The 23,010-nt window shown below is 39.8% G+C and overlaps 2 protein-coding genes across 2 annotated transcripts; one reads left to right on the forward strand and one right to left on the reverse strand.

Moving 5' to 3' along the window:
* The first annotated feature begins 1,087 nt into the window (after positions 1-1,087).
* LOC140224109 (uncharacterized) lies at positions 1,088-3,411 on the forward strand. The gene has a single exon (XM_072297407.1). It carries the CDS (start codon positions 1,394-1,396, stop codon positions 3,185-3,187), a length of 1,794 nt encoding a protein of 597 aa, XP_072153508.1. The 5' UTR covers positions 1,088-1,393; the 3' UTR covers positions 3,188-3,411.
* Positions 3,412-9,872: 6,461 nt separating this feature from the next.
* On the reverse strand, positions 9,873-20,663 carry LOC109029574 (glutamate receptor ionotropic, kainate 3). The gene is made up of 7 exons (XM_072297408.1): positions 20,388-20,663; positions 18,834-18,919; positions 16,793-16,933; positions 15,777-15,917; positions 15,230-15,414; positions 14,416-14,633; positions 9,873-13,157 (listed from the first exon to the last, which is right to left on the reverse strand). Exons 1-7 carry the CDS (start codon positions 20,532-20,534, stop codon positions 12,786-12,788), a joined length of 1,290 nt encoding a protein of 429 aa, XP_072153509.1. The 5' UTR covers positions 20,535-20,663; the 3' UTR covers positions 9,873-12,785.
* Between the last annotated feature and the right edge of the window lie 2,347 nt (positions 20,664-23,010).

A 23,010-nucleotide genomic window follows, 5' to 3' on the forward strand; every position in this document is an offset into this window, starting at 1 on the left:
TTATCTGAGCGATTTAGTGAAAATATATGACACAAAAATGCCGATTCCTCGCGTGAAATGGGGATATCTGAAAGAGCGTGATATGATTATTCGGAAGGTGGAGAGGACCTCCCGAGAGGTCCATGCTAGATGTATCATGGAAGGAGGGGGGGGGGATTTCGAAGGACCGAAGTTCTTGAAAATCAGGAATCAGGAATCATCTGAAACATTGAAGCTCAGACTGCGCTCAATTCGTTGTAGCAAGGGAGACTTTGGCTGACTTTTTATTGGTAATTTATGGGAAAGATAGCTATAAAGGTCGAGTCTTGCCGAATTTTCATTCAAATAATGTGATTAGAAACCAGTATCGAATATTCAACAATATTACTAGCAAACTACACCGAATTAAGTACTGCCCTGATATGTAGCGAATTACAGTAAAACGAAAGCCAACCTTCAGACTTACAAAAAGCAGCATTGGATACCGTTGACCGTTGGGAGACATAGGTGAGAATTTGCTAGATTTTTTAAAAGGATTCTCGAAATTTAGTGTCTTTGTGATTTAGAAACTTAGCTTCAAGTAGATTTCACCTTTTTGCTTAAATCATAGGCAATTTGCATGCTTGCAGTTGATAATCTACTATAGAGCAGTTGTCATCTCATTTTTCCCCAGAAATGATTTTTGAACTTCAAACTTTTGGTTAATTTTCAAAGATTAAATAAACATTAACGTTGAAGTTGCCAGTGGAATATGTACAAAAAAATTACTCACGAGCATTCTGGCCTTGGTTTTCCAAGTTTATTGCAGACGCTAGCTCGTTCTTGTAGATCCTGATCGTTAGATCTTTTAGTGTCTTAGTTTTAGTGTTAGTAGGTATAATGTGTCAGCAAAGAAGCCCCTCATAGGGAGCGAAACGCGTCTGCAATGAACTGGAGAAAAAAGGCCGGAATGCTCGCGAGTAATTTTTTGTTCTATTTTGCATAAACAGTCTTGGATTTTAAATGATTGATAATTGTATCATGATTAGGATAAAAGCGAAAAAAAAACCATTTGATTCTTTAATTAACCATTATTGTGTCCTCATTTTCTTTCAGCAACTGACCCGAGCCCGAGCCACCTCGGAGGCGTAAAAATTTAACTTGTGTCCTCTTTTTTGGCAATGGAGCGTGTGCTTTCAAATGCAGATTGTTTGGACAAGGTGCGGAGGGCTACTGTGATAACTTACTGTGCACTTGCAAGTACAATGATGTCATTTACGTTGAAGGAGATAACGGTTTCGAGCCTGTACCGAATTCGCTGGCTGGGAGGAATACTTTCATAGAGCCTGGAAGAGAAACTCCTGCGCCATATGAGGATGAAGATGCTGACGATTTGACACCAGAAGAAAATGAATTAAAAATAAAATTGATAACTATGATGACATTCTCACCAAAACATGGCTCAGAATTATGTCAGTTTTTAAGAGAGAACAATATAGACATTGATGACGTGAAAAAATTGAGCGAAAAGGAGCGGAAATTGAACGGAGGCATTTCGTATCAGCCTGTGACATCTCGAAGTCTTCAATCTGGGACTGACATTCTCACGCAAGGAAATAGTATAGCTACAAGAGTTCTTCAATCATTACCAGAAAGTTGTGAGCGACCTCTACGAGGCGGCCATTTTCCCGCGCCGAGGAAAAGCAATAGATCAAACGGTGGAACTCCTCCAAGGAAGAATTTGAAACATCATCCTAGGAGGCGCATAGAAGATGATGACGAAGACGATGATGACGCTGACGACCAACTTTCGTCGAATTTAAGGTCAAAGCATTTGCCAACCCATCATGACCCTCATGGAAACTCACATAGCCCAAACAGACGGCAATTTACCCTGAATGCGGATACCATGCGAACACCGTCATTAAGAGTAACGACTCCAAAACACAAAAACGTAAAAAATAAAAGTCCTCCCAAAATAAGAAAAGTTCCGGAAAGACCGGGGAGATTCTCGTTCACGCATCCTCTAAAACGGTCTAACGATCTTCAATTAAACCATGTAAACCCTCAAAAACCGGAATTAAAAGATTCTCCGATTACACCATTACCAAAATACACGGTTCAACCTGCTGTTGCTGAAATATTACCAGCGGCACCCTCAAAAGATCCTGTTGCTGGGAATCTAAAAACGGTTGCTCCGTCTGAATCAACCACTCCAAACCCTCAAGTGACATCAAGAGGAAAGGAAGAGGACGCTGCTCCTAAAATTGCTAAGCCAATGCCTATGAGACGCAGACGGAGGAAACGTCGAGTGACTCCATCCGTACCGACTCCATCAAAGTTGCCTCTGAAGGAACAGGATCCTGATAAAAAGTCCTCTGAAAAATCTAATGCTGAGGAAGTATTGAAGCCTCAACCGCAAGAGGAAGGTGCACCTCAGACGAGTCCAGAACAAAACTCCGACAAAAGTCCTGAAATTGTGAATCCCGAAGAGTTACCAACTTCAAAAATTGGAATTGAAAATCAGAGCGCAAGTGACAGCCCTGAAAAACCGGATGTAAAGACTAATGAGACGCAAGAGCGAACAGATGATAGACCGAACCAACTGTATGTTGACAACTCAAGCGCACCGGAGAATCCTGTGCCTAAACCCGAGGCGACAGAACCAGTCTTGAGATCTGTTACTCCGATACGAAATAGGTTAGAACAAAATCCTCAGAAACCCTTAACTGTACAGATGAAGCCTCCTTCTAATCATCAGACTATGGAATTGTTTGACGAAAATGACACTGCACCGAAACCCGAGGCGACAGAACCAGTCTTGAAATCTGTTACTCCGATGCGAAATAGGTTGGAACAAAATCCTCAGAAACCCTTAACTGTACAGATGAAGCCTCCTTCTAATCATCAGACGATTGAATTGTTTGATTCAAATAAACCTGAAGTTGACAGCGATCCTTCGAACGAAATGATGCCACAGGATGCAGCCAATAACCAGACAACTATGAATCCTCCGGATACCCAACCAGTTGTTCCATCTTCGTGGGCCTGGCCTTGGCCCTGGTTCAAGGAACCACCGGTGAAAACGTCTGAAGATTTGCTGAGACCTCACCGTCGTCAGATGCTGAACCTCAGTCTCAGGAGAAAATACCTGATCCTGTACCTGAGAAAGATTCGGAGAGATCAGACGAGAAAAAACCTAATCAGGAAGAAATTAGCCAAGCATTAATAGGCAGTCCAAATACTGAAGATAATCTAGGTGATCAAAAACAGCAGGAACCTCCGAAAAAAGAGGCGAACAATGAAAGACGTACCTGTGGAAGAAGAAACAGAGGGCAAACCGTTATCTCAACAGGAAGAGACTTATGCCACTCCTCGTGAGTCACCCTTGGTATCGGAGCATCAGCCTGAATCTAATCATGAAGTGGTTGACACACCAGCGGAGAAAAAAGCGAGTGACTCAGATTTTCAATCGGCAACCCCTGACGAGTCAAGTCTGGCTCATAATTCTCAGGAGCCAAGTTCATCAAGTTCAGAACCGAAAGAGCAAAATCCAGAGGAAGTCGGCGACGTTCCCAGTCACCCAAGAGAGAATTCCTTGAAATCCCCTGAGAACTTCAACATAGAAGACAGTCGTAACGATGGGAAACTGCCTTCAGAAAACGAGGATTCTACAAACCAGCAGCCGCCTGAAGATCTCGACACTAAAGACAGTCATATCAAGGAAAAACAGGGACAGTCCCCGGAGAAGGACCAAAATAACCCGGAGACACTTCCCGAAAAACTTGAGGAGGAGGCATCACCAAAACCAATCGCATCGTCTGAAACTCCATATGAGGCACCCTTGTCATCCGATAATCAGCCTCTATTTCATGAGAAAGACACTCCTTCTCTAAGAGAGGAGGATACAATTGCATCGAGAAATAAAACTTCAACTCCTAATGATTCTGATTTAGGCACTACAAATGAAAAACCGAGGCAAACAACTCCAGAGAGAATAAATGGGTCACCGATGGAAGCTCTCGACAAGCAAAGTGAAGATTTTGTCGACAGTCAGTCACCTAAAAATCCAGACGCTGAAGCCAGTCTGGTTGATGAGCAGAAAGAGCCCTCAAGAAAAGAGGTGGTGGATTTGGATCAAATGAAAGAAGCGACCGGATCAGATGACTCATCAGATTTGATTAATCCTGGACAGCCTCAGAAAAACTCTCAATCCAACGATGGATCGCCCTTAAAAGAGTCTAACGCCACTGATGAAAACAAGCAAGATTCTAAAAGTCCTCAGCCCCCTGAGAGCCCCAACACTGCGATCAGCTCTGATGAACCTATAAAGAAAGAGCTAGATAAGGAGGATGTAGCTCAAAATATAGAACCTGAGAGTCATTCATCTGGGCCTGATACACCTCTTGAGTCATCGTTATCACCTGGTATTCAAAATATACCGAAGGACAAGGACTCTCAGCCACGAAAGGAGCCAGTCAAATCGGATACGCTTTCTTCAACTCCTGACGAGCCAAAAGCAAGTAATGACCTCAAAGAATCTCTTCAACCAAGTACAGAGCCTAGTGTTGTACCACCCGCGAAAGATACTGATACCACTAAGGATAATCAAGACTCCATACTACCACAGTCTCCTACAAATGACGACACTGTCACCAACCCCAATGCCGAGGAAGGTCATGAAAATCCTTCAGGAGATATACCAGCCAATAAAGAAATACCATCGAAAAAAGAGCCTGAGGTTCAGTCATCGTCTGGCCTTCCACCAGTATCTGCATTGCCTATTGAGTCATCTTCGTCATCGCCAAATATCGTATCTCACCCTGAGGAGCAGACAAGTGAATCTCAGAAACCGGTGGAGGAATCGACGGACTCAATAAACCCAAAAGCAAATTCTGAGTCAAAGGGAGATACATCGGAGATTCCTGAGTCTCAACCCAAGATGAAATCCGAGGAAAACCCTAGAAAGGATTCAGAGGCAGCAACAAAGCCATCTGAAGCTCAAAAGGAGAAAGACACTGGAACTGAGAATAAATCACAACCTCCTCCCAGTGAGGATGGAGACATTGCAGAGCCCGAAGAGGAAAAAGTATTAGAAGAGTATGAAGACAACGACTCTGATAATCCAAAAACTCAGGAGTTGAGAGACACTGGAACGAATAAATTACAATCTCCTCCTAGTAAGGATGAGGGATCTAACATCACACAGCCTGACGAGGAAAAAGTATTAGAAGAGTTTGAGGATGACGACTCTGAACATCCAAACGATCCGGCACAGACTTCAAAGCAAGCGGCAAAACCAAACGCTGAAAAAATTGAAGACAGTATGAACAACCCTTTGAAGAAACCTATAACAAACGAGGATAATTCTGCAAATCATGATTCAAAGCCTACAGAAACACCAAAGACGCCAACGCAAGAGAAGAAGAAGAAAGAAATTCAAATCCAAATGACGCAGAGATCAAGCGCGAAATGAAATCTGAGGCAAGTGATGAATCGTCTAGACCTGTGGAATTGCCTGCCTCTTCTGATGAACCATTGTCATCGTTGAATATGCCGCCCCAGCCCGAGGAGGAGAAAATCGATACCGAGCCAAAGGGGGATTTGAACTCGGATACAAGATCTGGGTCCGAACAGGATGGATCAGAAACGCCAGAGCCCCAACGCAGAGTGGATTCTGACGAAGGTGCTGAAAAGGATTCAGACGCAATACCAGAGCCACCTGTGACTCGAGAAGTTGAGGGTACTGGAACTGAGAATGAATCACAACCCGCACCCAGTGAGGATGGAGGACCTAACATCTCAGAACCTGAAGAGGAACATATTGAAGAGGAACAGGTACTAGAGCAATTTGAGGATAGTGACCCTGAAAATCCAGATGCTCCGGCACAGCCTCTGAAAGAAGAGGAAACACCAATCACCGAAAATGACAGCAGTATCGGGGAATCCTCAAGACAATCTGCACCTAATGGAGAAAGTACTGCAGATCAAGATTCAAGTCCAAAGGAAGCTCCAAAGACTCAAGTGCAAGATGAAGCAAGCAGCACAAATCCTACTGATGCCAAAATCGACGAGGAACCCAAAGTCCATGAACCTGTTTTGAGTGAAAAAAAAGCTGAGGCAGTACATAATGAAGAGGATGCGGTAGATCCGGAGCATCCTCAAATTGAGCAAGAACAAGAGGTACTAGAGTACGAAGACGACAGCGAGAGTGATGCCAACGCTCATCCTCTTACCGCAACAAAATCTTTGGGTCCCTTAAATGAAGAAATTATCCAACCTAAAGAAGTAGAAAATCAGCAGAAACCTGATGCGGAAGAGCAGCCTGAAGAAATTGAACACGAGGAGGTAATAGAGGACTTTGTCGAAGATGGAAGCGATCATCCATCTCCTGCGGACGTGGGAAGCAACGCTGGCGAGTCTGATGACAAAATTAAGGATCAAGGTATTCCAAAGGAGGCCGATGAAGAAAATAAAGTAGGGGAACCAATTGAATCAGTGAACAAACCCGAAGAAAGTGCATTTAATAACCCACAAGAATCCTCAATTCCTGAAACAGCTGAAGAGGACCCAAAGGAAGAGGCTTCCATTCCTAAACAAGAATCCCCTACCGTGGAAAACGCATCTCCTGCTTCGAATAATTCTATGGAGATTTTAGATGAATTCGTACATGAAACCTTCATTGATGACGAAAATGAGGATCTTGAGCAGGATAAGGATGGTAAGTTGAATGAACTTTCGGACGAAAGTTTACCTCAGAATAATGCTGTGACGCCGGAAAATCAACCCGAGGAAACTAAGATGTTAAATGCACCAAACAGAGAAGACGATGAAAATAAAATGGAAGGGCCTTCGATGAATAATGATAAAGAAGTTCCCGATGACAATGAAAAAGAGGAGATTCTACACGAGTTTGACGATGAAGAAGAAGTTGATGATGCCGAACCCCATGAAGAAAAAGGATCGTCATCCCCTGAATTAACTCCTGAAGCACCAAGAAATTCTTCAAAAAAAGAAAATACACCTCAGTCCCAAGAAACAAGTGATGCTTCACATAGTCCGGCGCCAACAAAATCTGATCCCATGGGTGATACCGCTCAACCAGAAAACCCTGCAAAAGAGGTAGATAATAAGAGTGCTTCCAATTCTGACGAAGAGACGGTACTAGACGAATACACCGAGCAAGATCAAGAAGTACCCACCGAGGACTCGGAAGATGTTTTTTCAGGGCTTACAGGTCTTGCAGTTTTGAGAGAATACGTACTGAAATCATTGAACAAGTGAGATGCAACGAAGACATCTATAGCGATCGGCAACGAAGACATCTTATTAGACGATTGTTGTACCCAAATAATCATTGAATGATACATGTATTTTTTATTTCTTGCGATGTATTATGTATTCATATATTTTTATGAATAAAATAAAAAAGCACATATCAACCCCTTTAGTTTTCATTTACAGAGATTTCAAAAAAGGCAAGCAGCACAACAGGAGAATTCACGATCCAACACTGCAAGGTCAACGACGCACCTTGACGAGACCGTGTATTGTGAATCTAGAAAGCTATTCGAACAAATTTAAGTTTTTTGATCCGCCTCAAGCAAAATCTTATCAGATTCTTGAGGAAAAGTGCTACGGAAAAATTTAAGCGAAGAAAGGAAAAATTCTGTCGAATTCCTAGAAGATAAAGTCGATTTAAAGGTATTTTGGGGTTAAAATACCCAAATCACCGGTATTATAAATCCCGTTATATTATTGAAAAGAAATTGACTCGATATAAATGCAATTGTATTAAATATGTCTTGATTTTGTTATTTTAAACATCTTTTCATGCAAAGAAGCTCAACCATGTCCATGCTTTATTCATTCATGAATTGAAAGTAAGCAATCCACATCCCGAAAATCTACCGATTTGCCGTAAAAAATCGCAGAAACTTGATATACCAGGTCGATGTACCCACTCTTTGAATTTACCAATCAATTTAGTGAGTGCACGTAGGTATGTGAAAGTCAAAATGCTATAGTCATTTTGGGTGCATTCATTTTTCATGAAACAATTGTAAGTAATTTCAATCCCGAAAAACCATAAATTTTCCGTATAAAATCGAAAAAAATCAAAATATGTCGACTCCCTGACGTGAAAATTGAATTCTACGTGTGAAAATACTTATGTATCGATATGCTGAACAGAATGCCCGCCTCTCCTCGTAATGTACAAACCGTTCCTATACTCATCTTAAAATTGTTCTCAGAGCTTTGTGTTATTATCAGCTTCCATTTAAACCCCGGTTTGATGGCCGAATCGGCTGCCCAAAAAGCAAGCCATTTTTGAAGGGCTCTATGAGAAATTCGTGATATTATCAGCTCTCAGGAAATCACCTCATGGGTAAAATTGCTGATATAAATCGAGTGCTTAAAATAATCGTATTCAAGAAACTAAGGCATTAAACTATGGAGTCAATTTCGTTTTAATAATATAACGGGATTTACTTGTCTTCAGGTCAAAACTCATACAAGGAAGCCCCTTGCAAGAGGCTAATTTTTTGTAATTTCACTCAATTTTTTCTCCTTTTTATAATTGAATTGCTTGTCACATTCTGAGGTCAATCATATTAAATTGTAATTTATACATTTCTTTTTTTCCCCCTTCATTTTATTTTTTGTTTGGAGAAGTTTTGTTGATTTCTTCGGATTTCGAATACTGTAACTTCTCTTCTATTTGGCCGATTTTTATGAATGAGACCTCTTTTAATTCGTGTTTTAACGGAAAGTAAGGAAAAAATTGCTAAAAACTCGCGAAACAATTTTTTTTGAAAATTGGACGAATCCTAGCGTGACGGTGAAATGGTTAATGAAGCGTAAGTAATTTTGCGAGGGGCTGAGGATCCCGGCATCGCTTGGCAACCGTCATTAGCTATTGTTCGTCGAGACGCCGACGACGCAGTGAGCAGGAGCGTGGGAAAGAGAGGGGTAAGTGGATTCCTGTATGAGCCACGTTTAGCTAATGGTCTATTGAGTCTCGAGGCTCATCACAGATTGCACTTACACAGATTGCACTATCAGAGCACGAAAAAATAACAAAAATGCCAAGGGTCCAAAAATAAATCCCGAAAGAGGGATCCTAAAGAGGGAGTTACACTGGCTAACTGTAACTGTCCCAGCATACAAACTTCCATTTATTCTAACAGGATGGCAGATTCTGATTTAAAAATTGTTTATTTAATTGATAATTTGCGCAAGTCCATAGTATTATGTGTAGAATTCGGACCGTGAACTGCATGACACTCGTTGCGTTTGTTCCCGTATTAATACTTTCAAAGAATGAAATACTCTTGCAGTCCATTTTTTTCAATCTCCTTGTATGCCCTGAACTTCGAGATTAGGTTAAACCTGGTACATTTCACAATCAGTTTGTTGCGCCGTTCAAAGATGTATGCGATTATCAAGTTTAATTAATTCGGAGGTGAGATCTGGGGACTTTTCTCTGGACATGTTCAAAAAGTAGTTAAATTTTTCCGATCCATAATTACTTGTCAAACAAAATTTTGGATGGAGCGCGAATGGCATATTGTTTAAAACTGTAGCATTTTACCGCTTGTACATTACAGCATGTGTCCATCGACGAGCTCATTAGACAACCGATGCTCTCCAGAATTTTTCGTTATGTACCCATGCAACCATAAACCTACATTCACTCCCTTCTCCGATTTCCTGTCGTTATTATCTCAATTTGTCCTTTTTTTCAATTAAATCGGTTCCTGGTAGATTGGTGTTAGTCCTTAAAACTAACTTTCACCGGGAGACAAAATAAAGCTTTCCTCAACAAGCAGGGTTACTAACAATTTTTTTCAGTAGGTATTCAAAGGATGGGTCTCAATCTGCTTGAAATCTCTAATTCTGTATTTTTTCCATTCTTTATTTTTTAATTTTTTTTTTGGTGGAAATATGTTCTGTACTATTGTATGCTAATTTGACTTTTACATCATCGCCCTTTTCCGAGAGAATTAAGAAACGCTGAAACATTTTTCAGTAAAATGTGATTACTGAACGTGAGTTTCGGAAAGTTTCGGCGTTTCAAAAAGGCATACAATTTAAATAAAGACAAAAGGTTAGAGGCATAGCTCTTTTTTCACAAATAAATTATCACAGAAAAAAAGGAATTGAAATTTTGGACTCACGCCCAACTATCACAAGTCGATCCATCTCTATTGAAGGGGGATTTTGCATAATGTGTGTACTCTTTGACGTGCCCTTCAGCAAGTAGATTGCAGATTGTGCAACGAATTTCGAAGGTAGTTTTGTCAGAAAATACAGGAATTTAACATATGATTAGAATTATCTTTATTTATATTTTACATTAGATGAGTTCAAATACTGCAGCATCTCATGTTTTTTCTGATCCTTGCGACGTTCATCTTGTTTGTAAACAAGAATCTCAGTGAGCAGAATAGTAATTGAAACTGTGACTGCGATTAAATAAAATATGACGATTCCTGCTATATGGTTCCAGCAGGCAACACCTGAGAACCTGGGTGCTGTCGTATGAGGAATTCGCCGAGATAAGTACTTCCGATGTAAGTAGTCCATGATACCAGATCCATACAAATTGAATAATCTGAAATCAGCGCACAACATGAGAAAAAACAAATGTCTGCACGGATATTTTTCTTTGAAGCATGATTTGATATCTGGGTTCAGGAGACAGTTTTTTTAAAATATTTTTTGGTTATTTAGGTTCTTTCAAACTCAAGTTATAGCGGATTTTTTATTTCACTCTCTTTCTGAACTTTACGTCATACCAATAGGGTAAAACAGTTAATTATTTCGAGTAAAATGTTGAAATAAGCGCTGCAAAAATGAAATGGCATTTTTTTAATCACCCTCTGGTTCCTTACAATCTGAAATAAAAAAAAAATTAAAATGTGCATGAGACTTCTTATTTTTTCCACATTACCTATAGTGAACGATAGTTTCCTCACCATATTAAATTTTAAGAAATCATTTGTTCTTTTTGACACAAATGAGCGTTAAATTCTAACTGTGAGCCAAAAAAATTCCAACTCTTTAATTTTTAAAAACTTATTTTTTGAGACGCACATAAAGTTGATATGATTCATAGGTAACTCGATTTTTACAAACTTTTACTCAACTGTCCACGATACCCTTGAATAATCTCCCATGACACCATCAACGAAACTGTTTTTGTTGGCAGTCACGTAGGTGACGCCAATCATTAAAATCAATGACGTCAACTAACGCTGTACACTGAGTCATCAACTTGTAATATAAGCCGAGGCACAAAGGAAGATTTTTTCGATCGATTAGAGACCAGAATTTCTACAAAAAAGCCCAGTATATCCTCATGGAATATTGTTGAGAATCGTTGTAAAAACCGCACCGCTCATCGAGTGTATTGTAAGAGATACATACTAGATACATTAAGAAATACTTATTGTCAAGTATCCTGAAAAACACAGTCAGCCTCGAAACGTCGAAAATCGTTACAGAAATCATCGAAGATAATTATCATTTGTTTGGTGTAGTGCCTTGGTCAAGCACGGAGATAGGAGGTCTGAACAGAACCATAAGAACGTCCTTAACTAGATGGAGCAACCATCATCCTAAGGCTGCGCGATAGAGTTGGTCAACCTTCATTTACGACTTCTACGAGAGGCATGCCATAGTCAGATCAGTATGCTTCGGAATAACTTCTAGATTAAGGCGAATAGTCATGTGCATGTTGCAGCTTGCATGCGGCATTGATGAGTCATGTGCGTCCATTCGAATTGCCAGGAAGATCTGCCGTTTGACATCCTACCCAAAAAAGGTGGAGTCCTGGACAACCAAACCTTCGCATACTCGTCACGTCAACTTATCGAAGCAAGAATTTCACTGAGGATAATTCATATCAATGGATCACAAAGAGAAAGCTTCATCCTTAGAGAGAAGAGATTGCCATTTCCACGGAGGGCCAGGTAATTGGTGTGTGGAATCATGGAGAATATATCATGGACGAGAAACACAGGAGTGATGATTGCAGACGATGTATTAAGGCCTCTAAGGCAATAAACCTTCTCCGCCAGTGAACCTCATCAAATATTTAGAAGAGTCCCAAACTTTCAAATCATCTCCTTCATACTATACAGAAGTCCGTGATTTTTAACAAGCGTAGTACCTATAGTTAAAGGTTCGACCCATTTTGGGTTCTTAATACCGAAAGAAATTCCGCGAAAAAATAAATAAATAAGTAAATAAAAACTAGCTGAGTTGAGCTATGAAGTGTTTGACAGAAGAATTAAGTCAGTGCGGAGGGAAAAACCTCGTGCATGAAACCCAAAGTTTAGATCTTATAGATCTCTAAAGTTTCCGGATCGTGCATCTGAAATCACCCTCATATGGCCTGAATTTTGGGTCCCCTGCACTGGATTTTTTTTCTCCGTAAGTAACCTTGTTGTCAACTTGAATCTAGATATCCCTATCGGCTTACAGAAAATCAAGAAGAACTATCAGAACGAAATCCGGCATCACAGACCCAAAATACAAAAACGAGAGTAATACACGGAGAAAGAAACTTCGTGCGTGGGACCCGAAGTTGAGATCACGGATCTCTGAAGTTCTCGGATCGCTCGTCCAAGAACTTGAGATTCAGCTGCTGAAGTTCCGGTTGGTAGTATGAAGCACTCTGGAACATAGCGAAGGGTTTGGGTCTCACATCGAATGTACTTCGGTATTCTGAAGGACATCAGATGTTTGACGCAAAATTTTGCAGCTGGACCTCAATTTGTCGGATGTGCGATACGAAATGTTCGGAGATCCATGTGATCTCAACTTCGGGTCCCGCGCTCGAAGTTTTTTCCTCCGTGTAGCATGGCATTGATCATCATGCTAAAAAATGAAAAAAAATAAAAAAAGAAATAGTACATTTTATTGAAGTGGTGCCTGTATCGGAAATGTTTCTTCATCAGAACAGTCGCAGTTGCTCTGGCATAGTGTCCGTACAGGCGAGTTATGTCGCAGCCGTTCGATCGATTGTAATCTTCAATGATTTTTGCAACGATATTCGGTGTCTCGAGGATGAGAGTGTTGTCATAGCATAAAGCTGCGGCGACATCTCTAACAGATGTTGTGTTCAGACATGGAGGCTCGTTCACCAAACCTTGCCACTTTTCCAGTAGTTCCTTGTCTTCTTCTCGTTGCTGAAAACAAAATGACATATATTTTTGAATTTAGATATATTGGCCTCTACTGAGAGCGTCACGTCATATCGACGGTGAAACCACCAGACCATGTATCTATTGTTTTCGGTGTTTAAAAATCTCTGCTTCCATTTTATTTTTTTTAAAGGAGAGCCAATCAACATTATTTATTGAAATTTTCTCAGAGTTTCCTTCGGATTGAGAGAAAAAAATCCGCAAGTTTTCAAGAATTACGGTTGAATAATTTTCTAATTAAAGATTAAAGTATGACAAGAAGTCTACAACGTCGCAAACCGAGATTCATGGTCTATTAGTTTTACCATTATAATGGTGAATCATCAGCGGCTCGTAGCAAGACACTTTTCCTCGCAAGAGATGCCACTACTGTGTTTTGATTTTTATGATCAAGTTGATGGAGTTTGTAAAGCTTACAAAAAGATTCCTTGATTTAGCGCGGAAATTATAGAGAGCTCTGTCAAAATTGAGGGGTCATGATAGTTCGATAAGTCACTGGATTTTGGATTTCTAGTTCAACATCAACAAATCATTGAAAATCAACAAAGCTGGTCTCGTTGACCCCAAAGCCTGCTTTTGGTCTGATCGGAGCCGAAGCGATCTAACGCAGTAGGGCTACAAAGGTGGAGAAAATTTCGAAAAAATATGTTCGCTGAAAATGAGTCTTCTCCCAATGTAACTCTACTTTCTCGACTCAAAACCTGTTGTCTGCCCAACCAGAGTCAGGCGTTCTACCACAGTGAGGGTGTAAAGGTGGCGAAAATTCCGACTTTTTTGCAACAAAGTAAAACGGTAGGTACGTAGTAATACGGATTTCAAAAAACGCCATCTTAAAAGAGTACCGTCAAAGGAATATCCACCAGAAATACTCAAGCTGTCCGGTTACTTCAGCTGATCGCCAGAAACAGCCTCTAAATACGCCCAAAAAGTACAGCGTCGAGTAAATATCTACCGGAACCGGAAGTATTCAGCAGCTTCGGTTACATCAGCTTAGTGCCGGAAACACTCTCCGATTCCGCGCGAAAAATGGCGTTAAGTGAATATTTATCGGAAATACTGCTTATTTTCGGTGCATGTTCACTTGACGTTGTATACCACTGGGATAGTAGGTAAACCGACTCCTAGAAATTATCAAACAATCTCTTTTCCTGGGTATTGATAGAATATATGACCGTTTGCGCTTGCAAACGAGGAAATGTCTATTATTGATGTCCTTAATTTTCTGGTGTTGAATTACGAGTACCTTAAACTGTACGTAAGCGAAGCTATATCTGCGGACGCATATGATGTGTGTCTTGGCCTCGGCAACTGATTCCAGTGAGGGGAACGGTAAAGTGGTTCGACCCACCGCGAGTCTTGAAATCAGGACCGATGAGTAGGCGTTGTACATGAGAAGCCCAAAAAAAAGCGTTACCAAAGTTGCAGTTCGAATCGATGGTGAGTTGAGCTTCAAACAATTACCTGATGATTTTGTTGCAGAGAGAGGATTATTTGAAAACAACATACATATTTCAGTGCATGCAATGCGTAACTTTTGAATAAATATAACTTATTTTTAAGTGATGGGATTGCAGCAATGTGGAGACAAGCCGCGGCAAAGAAGTAGCCGTGTAAGTTTGGCGAAGTTGAGTGAGACCATAAGCCGCCTGGAATTTTACCATCGAAAGCATGCGTAGAATGCTGCAGCCGGTGAAAAATTGGGAGAGGAAAAAGAAATTATTGGGTGTGGAATTCCAGTGTTTTTTTTATTTGTTTGAAAAGTACCAGCTTTGAAAAATAAAATTTTAATTACATAGGAGGTGGGAAACGATTTTTTTTCGCTAAAAACTCAATTTCGAAAAAAAATCCGACTTGACACCTTTTCGAGATTAGCACTTCAATTAAATTTACGGATTTTTGCTTATAATTCAATTTATTCTACTGTGATTTCCAATTTTCTTTTAAATATGATTACTAGCTTTATTTCAACGGAGAAAGCTCGAGTCTCAAAAATCACATTCTTTGTATGATGCTTTTAGCCTACTAGCGCTACTGATGAGGAACATGATTAGACATACCTTGATTAGTTAAAGCTCCTAAAACGAACAAGAAACTAGAGCCAACAGAAGATACGGAAACCAGTTCGTTTTTTAGGGTATTTTCGGGTTCCGGTCCTTTTGCCCATCTCCTGTAACCGCGCCAAAAATCCAATCTGGTTTGCCAAGCTGGAGGTGTTTTTCCGCGATTTCTCTCAAGGCGTAGCCTGTAACCCGTCATCGTTCAAATTAAAAAGACGATTAAGCTTTCAGACATATTATTTTTAAATTTAACAAAAGTTTCTGTACAATCATTAGTAACTTTGGTTCTCAATTGATACATTTGCAAATATGTATTTTTATAATTTCCTGAAAATAGTTTTAACATGGGGTATTATGTTTTATGAGAATTCATAAATGTACTTGTGTAGTTTTGAAATGAAATGCAGTCTCTGGTTCGCTTCTTTGATTCAAAAGTTAAAACTTTTAATAAATTTGACATTGACATTATTCTATTTTCAGAGAGGTTGAAATGCTATTGTTTACGTCTCAAAAATATGGTGCCTTATGGTTGACACAAACTACTGACCTTATATTTACAATAATCCAGAGCGTTGCAGTTAGAATGCAGATCGTCAGTAAGAAAGCGAACCATAAATTTCTACTCCACGTGACTATATAAGACATCGATGTTGCTCCATCATCACTTGACTTCATAAAGAGTTCATACCTGTAAGCACAATGGAGATGGTAAGCGAAACAATTCATCTATGAAACGCACATGTTTAAAATTATACTAGACCTTATTGGACTAGAAACCATGATTGCAATCGGGCCTGTCAAAGGGGAGAGGGAGGTCAGTACAATTGCATAAATAGAAAATAAACGAACTAGTTGTTTAGAACGAGACGCTACCTTAGGCGCTAATTACTGAACATTCCAGGGAGATAATTCTTATAATTTCTTGGAAAAAAATTACTTCCAACTAGTAATAATGAGTAAATGAATAAACAAAGGGACGCAGCAAGGCAAGGAACATACATTGAACACTTGTTTCACTGCGTGTCTCTCATTCTATCAAGTTCGCCTTCAAGATCTTTGATGGCAATTTTAGTGATTTAAAAACACGAATAGTTGCTAGCAGTCGCTTCGTCACCTTTGCTTCGTCTCAAAATGGATCGAGTCAATAGGAGGTGTCGGACAAAATGGAATTTGAGGCTTTAAAAGTGGTTTCATTGGTTTCCTTGTAAAACTTTCTTTCAGAACCACCCAATAAAATTTAAAATATGACGAATTAAACATCAAAATTTGCAGTTTTAGTTACAAATTTCATGCCCGAACTCTCTGATTGACTCGATCGACTGTGCGTCGTGGCAAGGAGGACACTAAAAGTATTCTACCATCTTGAGAATGTTGCTGAAAATAGCCACGACTATCCAAAAAAGATTATGGCAAATTAACGGTTCCATCATCCAATGACTGCATTCTTTAAATTAATATAATCCTCAGCTCCTAGTTTGACTAAGTGAAGAGAATCGTAACGTAAAAGAAGGAAGACAACGATAAACAGAAAATTAGGAGAAAGAAAATCAATGGTATACTTACCATATTTTCACGATAGGAATGGAAAAATCTATCTCATCAATGTCGGTGGTAGTTATTATGACAGGTGTTATGAGGAGGTCAACGGAACCATTTTTAATCAACTCCTTGCCGGCATCAAAACTATGCTTTTGAAACTCAGCTCTGAGAAATAAATAAGACTTATATTAACTCTAATGTGTGAGTGGAGAAACATGGAATTCACAAGTTTGTTTATGAAAAAAGGTTTTGGATAGAGGAGTGGACCTCAGATTAAGCATTCCAGTTAATTTTTAGCACTAAGGCCGAAGGATATACTTTTTCAAAAAGTAGAGGAACAAGTAAGAAAAAGGGTGACAAAAGAGGGAAAAAGTATTCAAATTACATGGTGAAAATATCGAATATTAATATGAAAAATTAAGCTCATTTGATTTACGGTCATTAATCTTAATTATTAGTGATTATTCCTTTGAAAAGCAATGTCTTTCTCTAAACAGCATCATGGCCCTGGTTCGAACGAGGACGTAATTGTGAAGTTTTACAATGCTGTACCAGAGACCGTGTGCGTGTTGAGTATCAAGGAGCAATGTATTTGTATATTTTTGAATCGCTATTTAGCTGCCCCATGAGCAATGTAAAATTTTAGGGTTGTGTCCCTCAATTCTTAGGATGAGATCGATCCAGAAAAAGCGCGGATGTTTCTCATCCGCCGCCTCTAATTTTACATGCTCGTGGTGGGATCTGAAGTTCACAGCGCTCTCTGGCGGAGCTGTTACAAATCTACGGCTCTTCAGTCGTCCGGTAGATGGTGACTGAAGTCTCACGACAAACTTCAGAAGGGACATAACAATTAAGGGGAATTAATGAGCTATATGGTCTGGATTTGGACTTCATCGCAGATAAAGGGGTCCGATACGGACTGGATCCTTTTTTCTTGAAATAACTTAAAGTAGCAGAAAAAATTTGATGCTAAACTCGCTATGATTCATCCGCAGTGTTAAACATCTCATTTAGTTCTTAATTCATTACAGGGTCGCTGCAATTGCAATGATTTGCAGAATCACGATACAGAATGTATATAGAGCTTTTTCTCGGATTTTTGTAGGTTTCAGAATTCCAAAATTAGAACCTCGCAACAAGGACCACTTTTTGATGAATGCCCACTTCACACGCTGAAAATTGGAGCTGAAAATGGAGCTCACCGATGCATCGTTGAGTGGTGCCCTGAAAAATGGGCCACAACATGCAATTTTCAGGGATTGACGAGATTGGGACTTAGCAGCCATCATTTCACTTCTTTTCATCGAATGGCGGCCTGAGTTTTGAAGTAACTCGTAATATTGTAAAAATGTGTACAAATTCGTAATATTCATTATATGAAGCGAACAATAGCTGAAATTGGGTTTCGAGGATCAACATCCAACAGCGACACCGATGAATCATTTTCAGGACTCCATTTTTAGCGTGTGAACTTGGCTGAACGGAAAAAAAAATCGACTGATTTTGAGAATCGATTGAACTTTCAATTTTGAATTGGAATATTCACAGACATTTCTGAATTCCTCGATTATTTTCAAGTATTGGATTGAAAATGTAACGAAGAATGATAATATTCTGTCGTGATTGATTCCTCAATCACCAAGCAGTTATTTATAGTTGAAACGCTGACGAGAATTTCGAATTCTTTCATGAAATATAAAATCACTGGATTCCATTCAACGCTCTAAAATCTTAAAAATGAAAAACAAATCCTATGATACTGATGACAGTTTTAAATTTTCACCACATGACGCTTTTAAACCCTTTTAACATAATACAAAACGTATCTTCGTTCTATGTACCTGCGTACTCCTCTTATTTCGAGTAAATGACCAATGATGCACTCACAAAAAAAAGCTCGGTCTCATGAACCGAAAGTACGGTGTTCAGTATCGGCCGTATAGTGTTCGGTTCATGATTTTGAAAACCGTACATTCGGTTCAAATGACCGAACTTTTTTTCAGCGTGGTAGACAATGAATCCATACTTAACAACCATTTTTACTTGTATTGGAATATGCACTTACGATACATTAAGCTCTGAGCTGATTATTTGCCATATGTCGGCAATATATCCCGTAAACCCATTCCTTAAAGAAATGTATGGTGGCATCTGAAGAAATACAGAAATGAAAGTGAGTTATGAAAAAAGAATAAAATGTTTTCCTCGGCACGCTGGAATAATTCTCCGGCTAATGGACATTCAATTATGAGGAGAGTTACCTCGCCAAAAGCATGTTCCTTCATCAAAATATCAAGATTTTAGTAACACGTTCAAGTAAACACATTTAAGAATTATTAAACATTATCTCTCTCACGGAAAGTTAGCAATTTATCAGATTCATAATTAACGTCATATTGAGTCGACCCTCCTCAATAACCTGTCCAGATAATGCCAGTATAAAAAGTAAGGCAATTCTGAAGCGATATCAGGTGCGTTGAGCGTAAGGATATTTGATGCGCCTTCATCAGTTTGGATATGCTACACAGACTACATGGCGTATGAATAGTTGCTCTTAGGCGTTCGGTATCAACAAAAGCGCTTCGAACTTTTTTTACAGGCACCGTAGGGCGTAGATACATCGAACGATGCCGACTTTATGCACCTTAGAGTGCCAAAAGCACAATTTATTTTTTCCTGATCTCTCATAATTTTATAAATTTGGTCACAAAGCAGTAGGCACAGAAAAACGATATTCATGAGCGTTAATAATGTGTTGTTCGAAATTAATAACGACAAAATGCATGTTTCCTAACTCGAACTGACAATCGCTCAGTATTCTGGCACATGACCGAAGCACAATCACACAAGGTATTTTCATTGTTTTCTACCTTTCCATTGCGGACCATTCAAAAATTACTTCATTATCTGGGGGGGGGGGGGGGGTCTTAGCAGGGCCGGATTAGCGCTCAGGGGCCCGAGATGCAGACGGGCACAAGGGGCCCGCACATTTGCGAATTGCATATTCTCTACGTTGTAGGCATTACACGGCTGCAACGACTTGCTGACCTACATACATTTTTTACAATTATGGATCAGAAAGACATTGACCCTTGAGTACGAAGGTATTGTCTTGGTGCGAAGACAAACTGAGCGATTTACCTCGCATGTCAAAAGAGGCCATTTAACCATAACTTATCTCTGTTTATGACTTGCCGATGGAAATGCAGCGTCAAAAATCAGGACACGACACGAGGGTTTTTACGATTGAACACCGACATCTCATGACCCACTGACCAGATGCGGATTTTTGTAGGGGGGTGTAAACCTGTGTCACGAGTGTGTTGCAAAGGAGAGAAACGGGATTAAGAAAAAAAAATCAGATTTTCAGCAATACGTATTTTATGAACGGCCGCTCAGAATGCTCAATATCAATGTCATCATCAAAGATGGCAACGGAATAAAAAAGGCGGGAGCATGACAAAGGTCAGAAAAACATAGTGAAAAGGGAGATCCTCAGCTTATGTTAAGATAGGATTTTTCATTTCATCCATTAGCTATAAAATTCGAATAGACGGAAAAACTTAAAAAAGCTAAGATAACCAGTGATGGATTCTTGGACAGCACGGGTTGTACTTACCTCGTCGACGATGACTGAAAATTTGCGCCCGAAAACTTCATCTATCGGCGCCAGCACGTCTTTCCCCGATGATCCACGTTGCAAAATGATTTTCTTCATCTCCTCCCAAGAGCGCAACTTTCGTGATTCTCTCATGATTCTGTTCATCTTCTGTTTGCCAATGCTTCACTTAAGCTTTACTTCCTCCTCTTCTTATTATTATAATTCTCCTTACTGGTTAACTCTCGTGTCAAGAATCACCGCAAGTTTTAGCATTCCTGGTTGAGAAAAGGGGGAAGAGTGGTGATATGAGTGGTGCTTCTTTTTACTTTGCACTAGAATCAAGTATAGAAAACAGTTTTCTTTAGCAGTAAAATATAATTGAGGAGTAAACATTTTCAAACCGGAAAATATATCGTATTAGAGATCCGTGATTTGATATTTTCACCACCGTCCTTCATGCACGCTGGGCGTGTCGAATTCCTTTGACATTTTTGCAGTGGTGAATGCATAGCTGAAGTGCGCTCCAGCTAGAATTGTATTTAGCAAATGGGTGGTTTTTTTACGAGGATTAAAAATAAACGAGTGGTACGGAATATAACAAAAGAATATGAACTATGCAAAACGATAATCCGGGTATCGGAACTTAGCTGTTTTGAAAACGCCTTCAAATGCGGCGTGATACCTCACGCATTCAAGGAGAGTTCAAATGGAGTTCAAGGAGAGTTCAAATAGTTGCATCATTGCGCCTTAGAAATGCGACGGAAGATTACAATTGAAATAGCCTTCCTGCACGCTGGCCTTTTCGATTTCCGTTAACATTTTTGCAGTCATGAATGCGGTTAAGTGCGCTTCAGCTAGAATTGTATTTAGCAAATGGGCGGTTTTTATAGGAGGATTATAATTAAACAAGTGGTTAGAAATGGAAACAAAATAATATGAACTATGCAAAACGATAATTCGGGTATCGGAACTTGGCTGTTTTGAAAACGCCTTCAAATGCGGCGTGATACCTCACGCATTCTGGAGAGTTCAAATAGTTGCATCATTGCGCCTTAGAAATGCGACGGAAGATTACAATTGAAATAGCCTTCATGCACGCTGGCCGTTTCGATTTCCGTTAACATTTTTGCAGTCATGAATGCGGTTAAGTGCGCTTCAGCTAGAATTGTATTTAGCAAATGGGTGGTCTTTATAGGAGGATTATAATTAAACAAGTGGTTAGAAATGGAAACAAAATAATATGAACTATGCAAAACGACTATTCCGATAACAGAACTTGGCCGTTTTGAAAACGCCTTCAAATGCGGAGTGATACCTCACGCATTCCGGAGAGTTCTAATAGTTGTATCATTGCGCCGGAACAGTATGAACTTTAGTCCACTCGATGTACTTACGAAGCTGCCTTGCTAAGGAAGAACGCCTTATGAACCATCAGAAGGTGTCAAATTCCCTATGTTAAGAAACACATTTTCAGGGAATATTTTTCCTCCAATTTTTCTGCGAATTTTATTCGCATTTAAATCTGATTTATTTGAACATTTCAAGAGAAAATATCCAAACCTCTCCTTAAAATTTAACATTTTATCGAGGAAAATTCGGCAACTCTCGAACGTTCATACGGCGCTCCTCCTTACTGTGGCAGAACGGGTATAATTATTGCGGTTAGCACTCAATCTACGGAGTAGTATCCGTAGATGAAAGGTAAAGCTTAATTCCTAGCAGTGAAATCTCACAGACTTTGGAGGCCGCGTCGCCCGGTATATTGGGGGAAGGAAATTAGCGCGGGCTAGAAAATTAGCTCGAGTCGTTACGCGTTTTGTATCCTTTGCGAGTTCATTGGCGCCTCAAAGGCAAAGGCAAAGGCTCAAACAAAACAAAAGACCAAGCAAGCGGCCGACGTTAGACTTGGAATTGACGCTCAACCGAAATGTTAAAATTCAATTAATCATTCGACTGCAGACTAAGGAGCGAGGCAGCAGCGTCTGAATTCATCGCCCGTTTGAAAAAAGGGCGTATCTCGAACCCCACATGGACTCTGGAAAGCATGGATTTATATCTAAAACAGGGCTCACGTGGAAACGAGATACGCCTTTACGTCGAAAGGACGACGAATTTCTGGGGTCGTCATCGAACGACCTTAGTCGACTTATAACCGTGCTAGGATAGGGATTTATCGATCAATGTCTATCGATTACGATTCCGGAATCGAGAATCGACCTGCGGTAGGAACGGAGGCGCGACTCGCCGCGTGAACACCGAACGCAAGATCAAATGATAGCGGAATCGCGGCAACTACCTCTTGCCAAAAAGTGAACACCACGTATGTCTGCGTTGCCTAGCAGGGAGAAAACAAACGGATAAATACCGTAGGAGCATTGACTGTTGAATTAGTACTTTTGACGAACGTAGAAAAGTGTTTGAATTGACGGATTAGGAAACACTTTTGGTTCCCTTAAAGTTAAGTAATGTTAAATTTACTTCAAAAAAATGTATGAAAAAATTGGCATTAAAATTTTTTCACATGTTAAAAATACTCATTTTGGAGCTAGACATAAAATAAACTAAAAAATGCAAAATAAAAACAGAAATTTCATACGATTCCTTTTTTTTAAAACTTTACTAAAACACAAACGTAAGAGCC

This window comes from Bemisia tabaci, chromosome 2 (genome assembly GCF_918797505.1).
Source record: "Bemisia tabaci chromosome 2, PGI_BMITA_v3".
Classification (NCBI taxonomy): Eukaryota; Metazoa; Arthropoda; class Insecta; order Hemiptera; family Aleyrodidae; genus Bemisia; species Bemisia tabaci.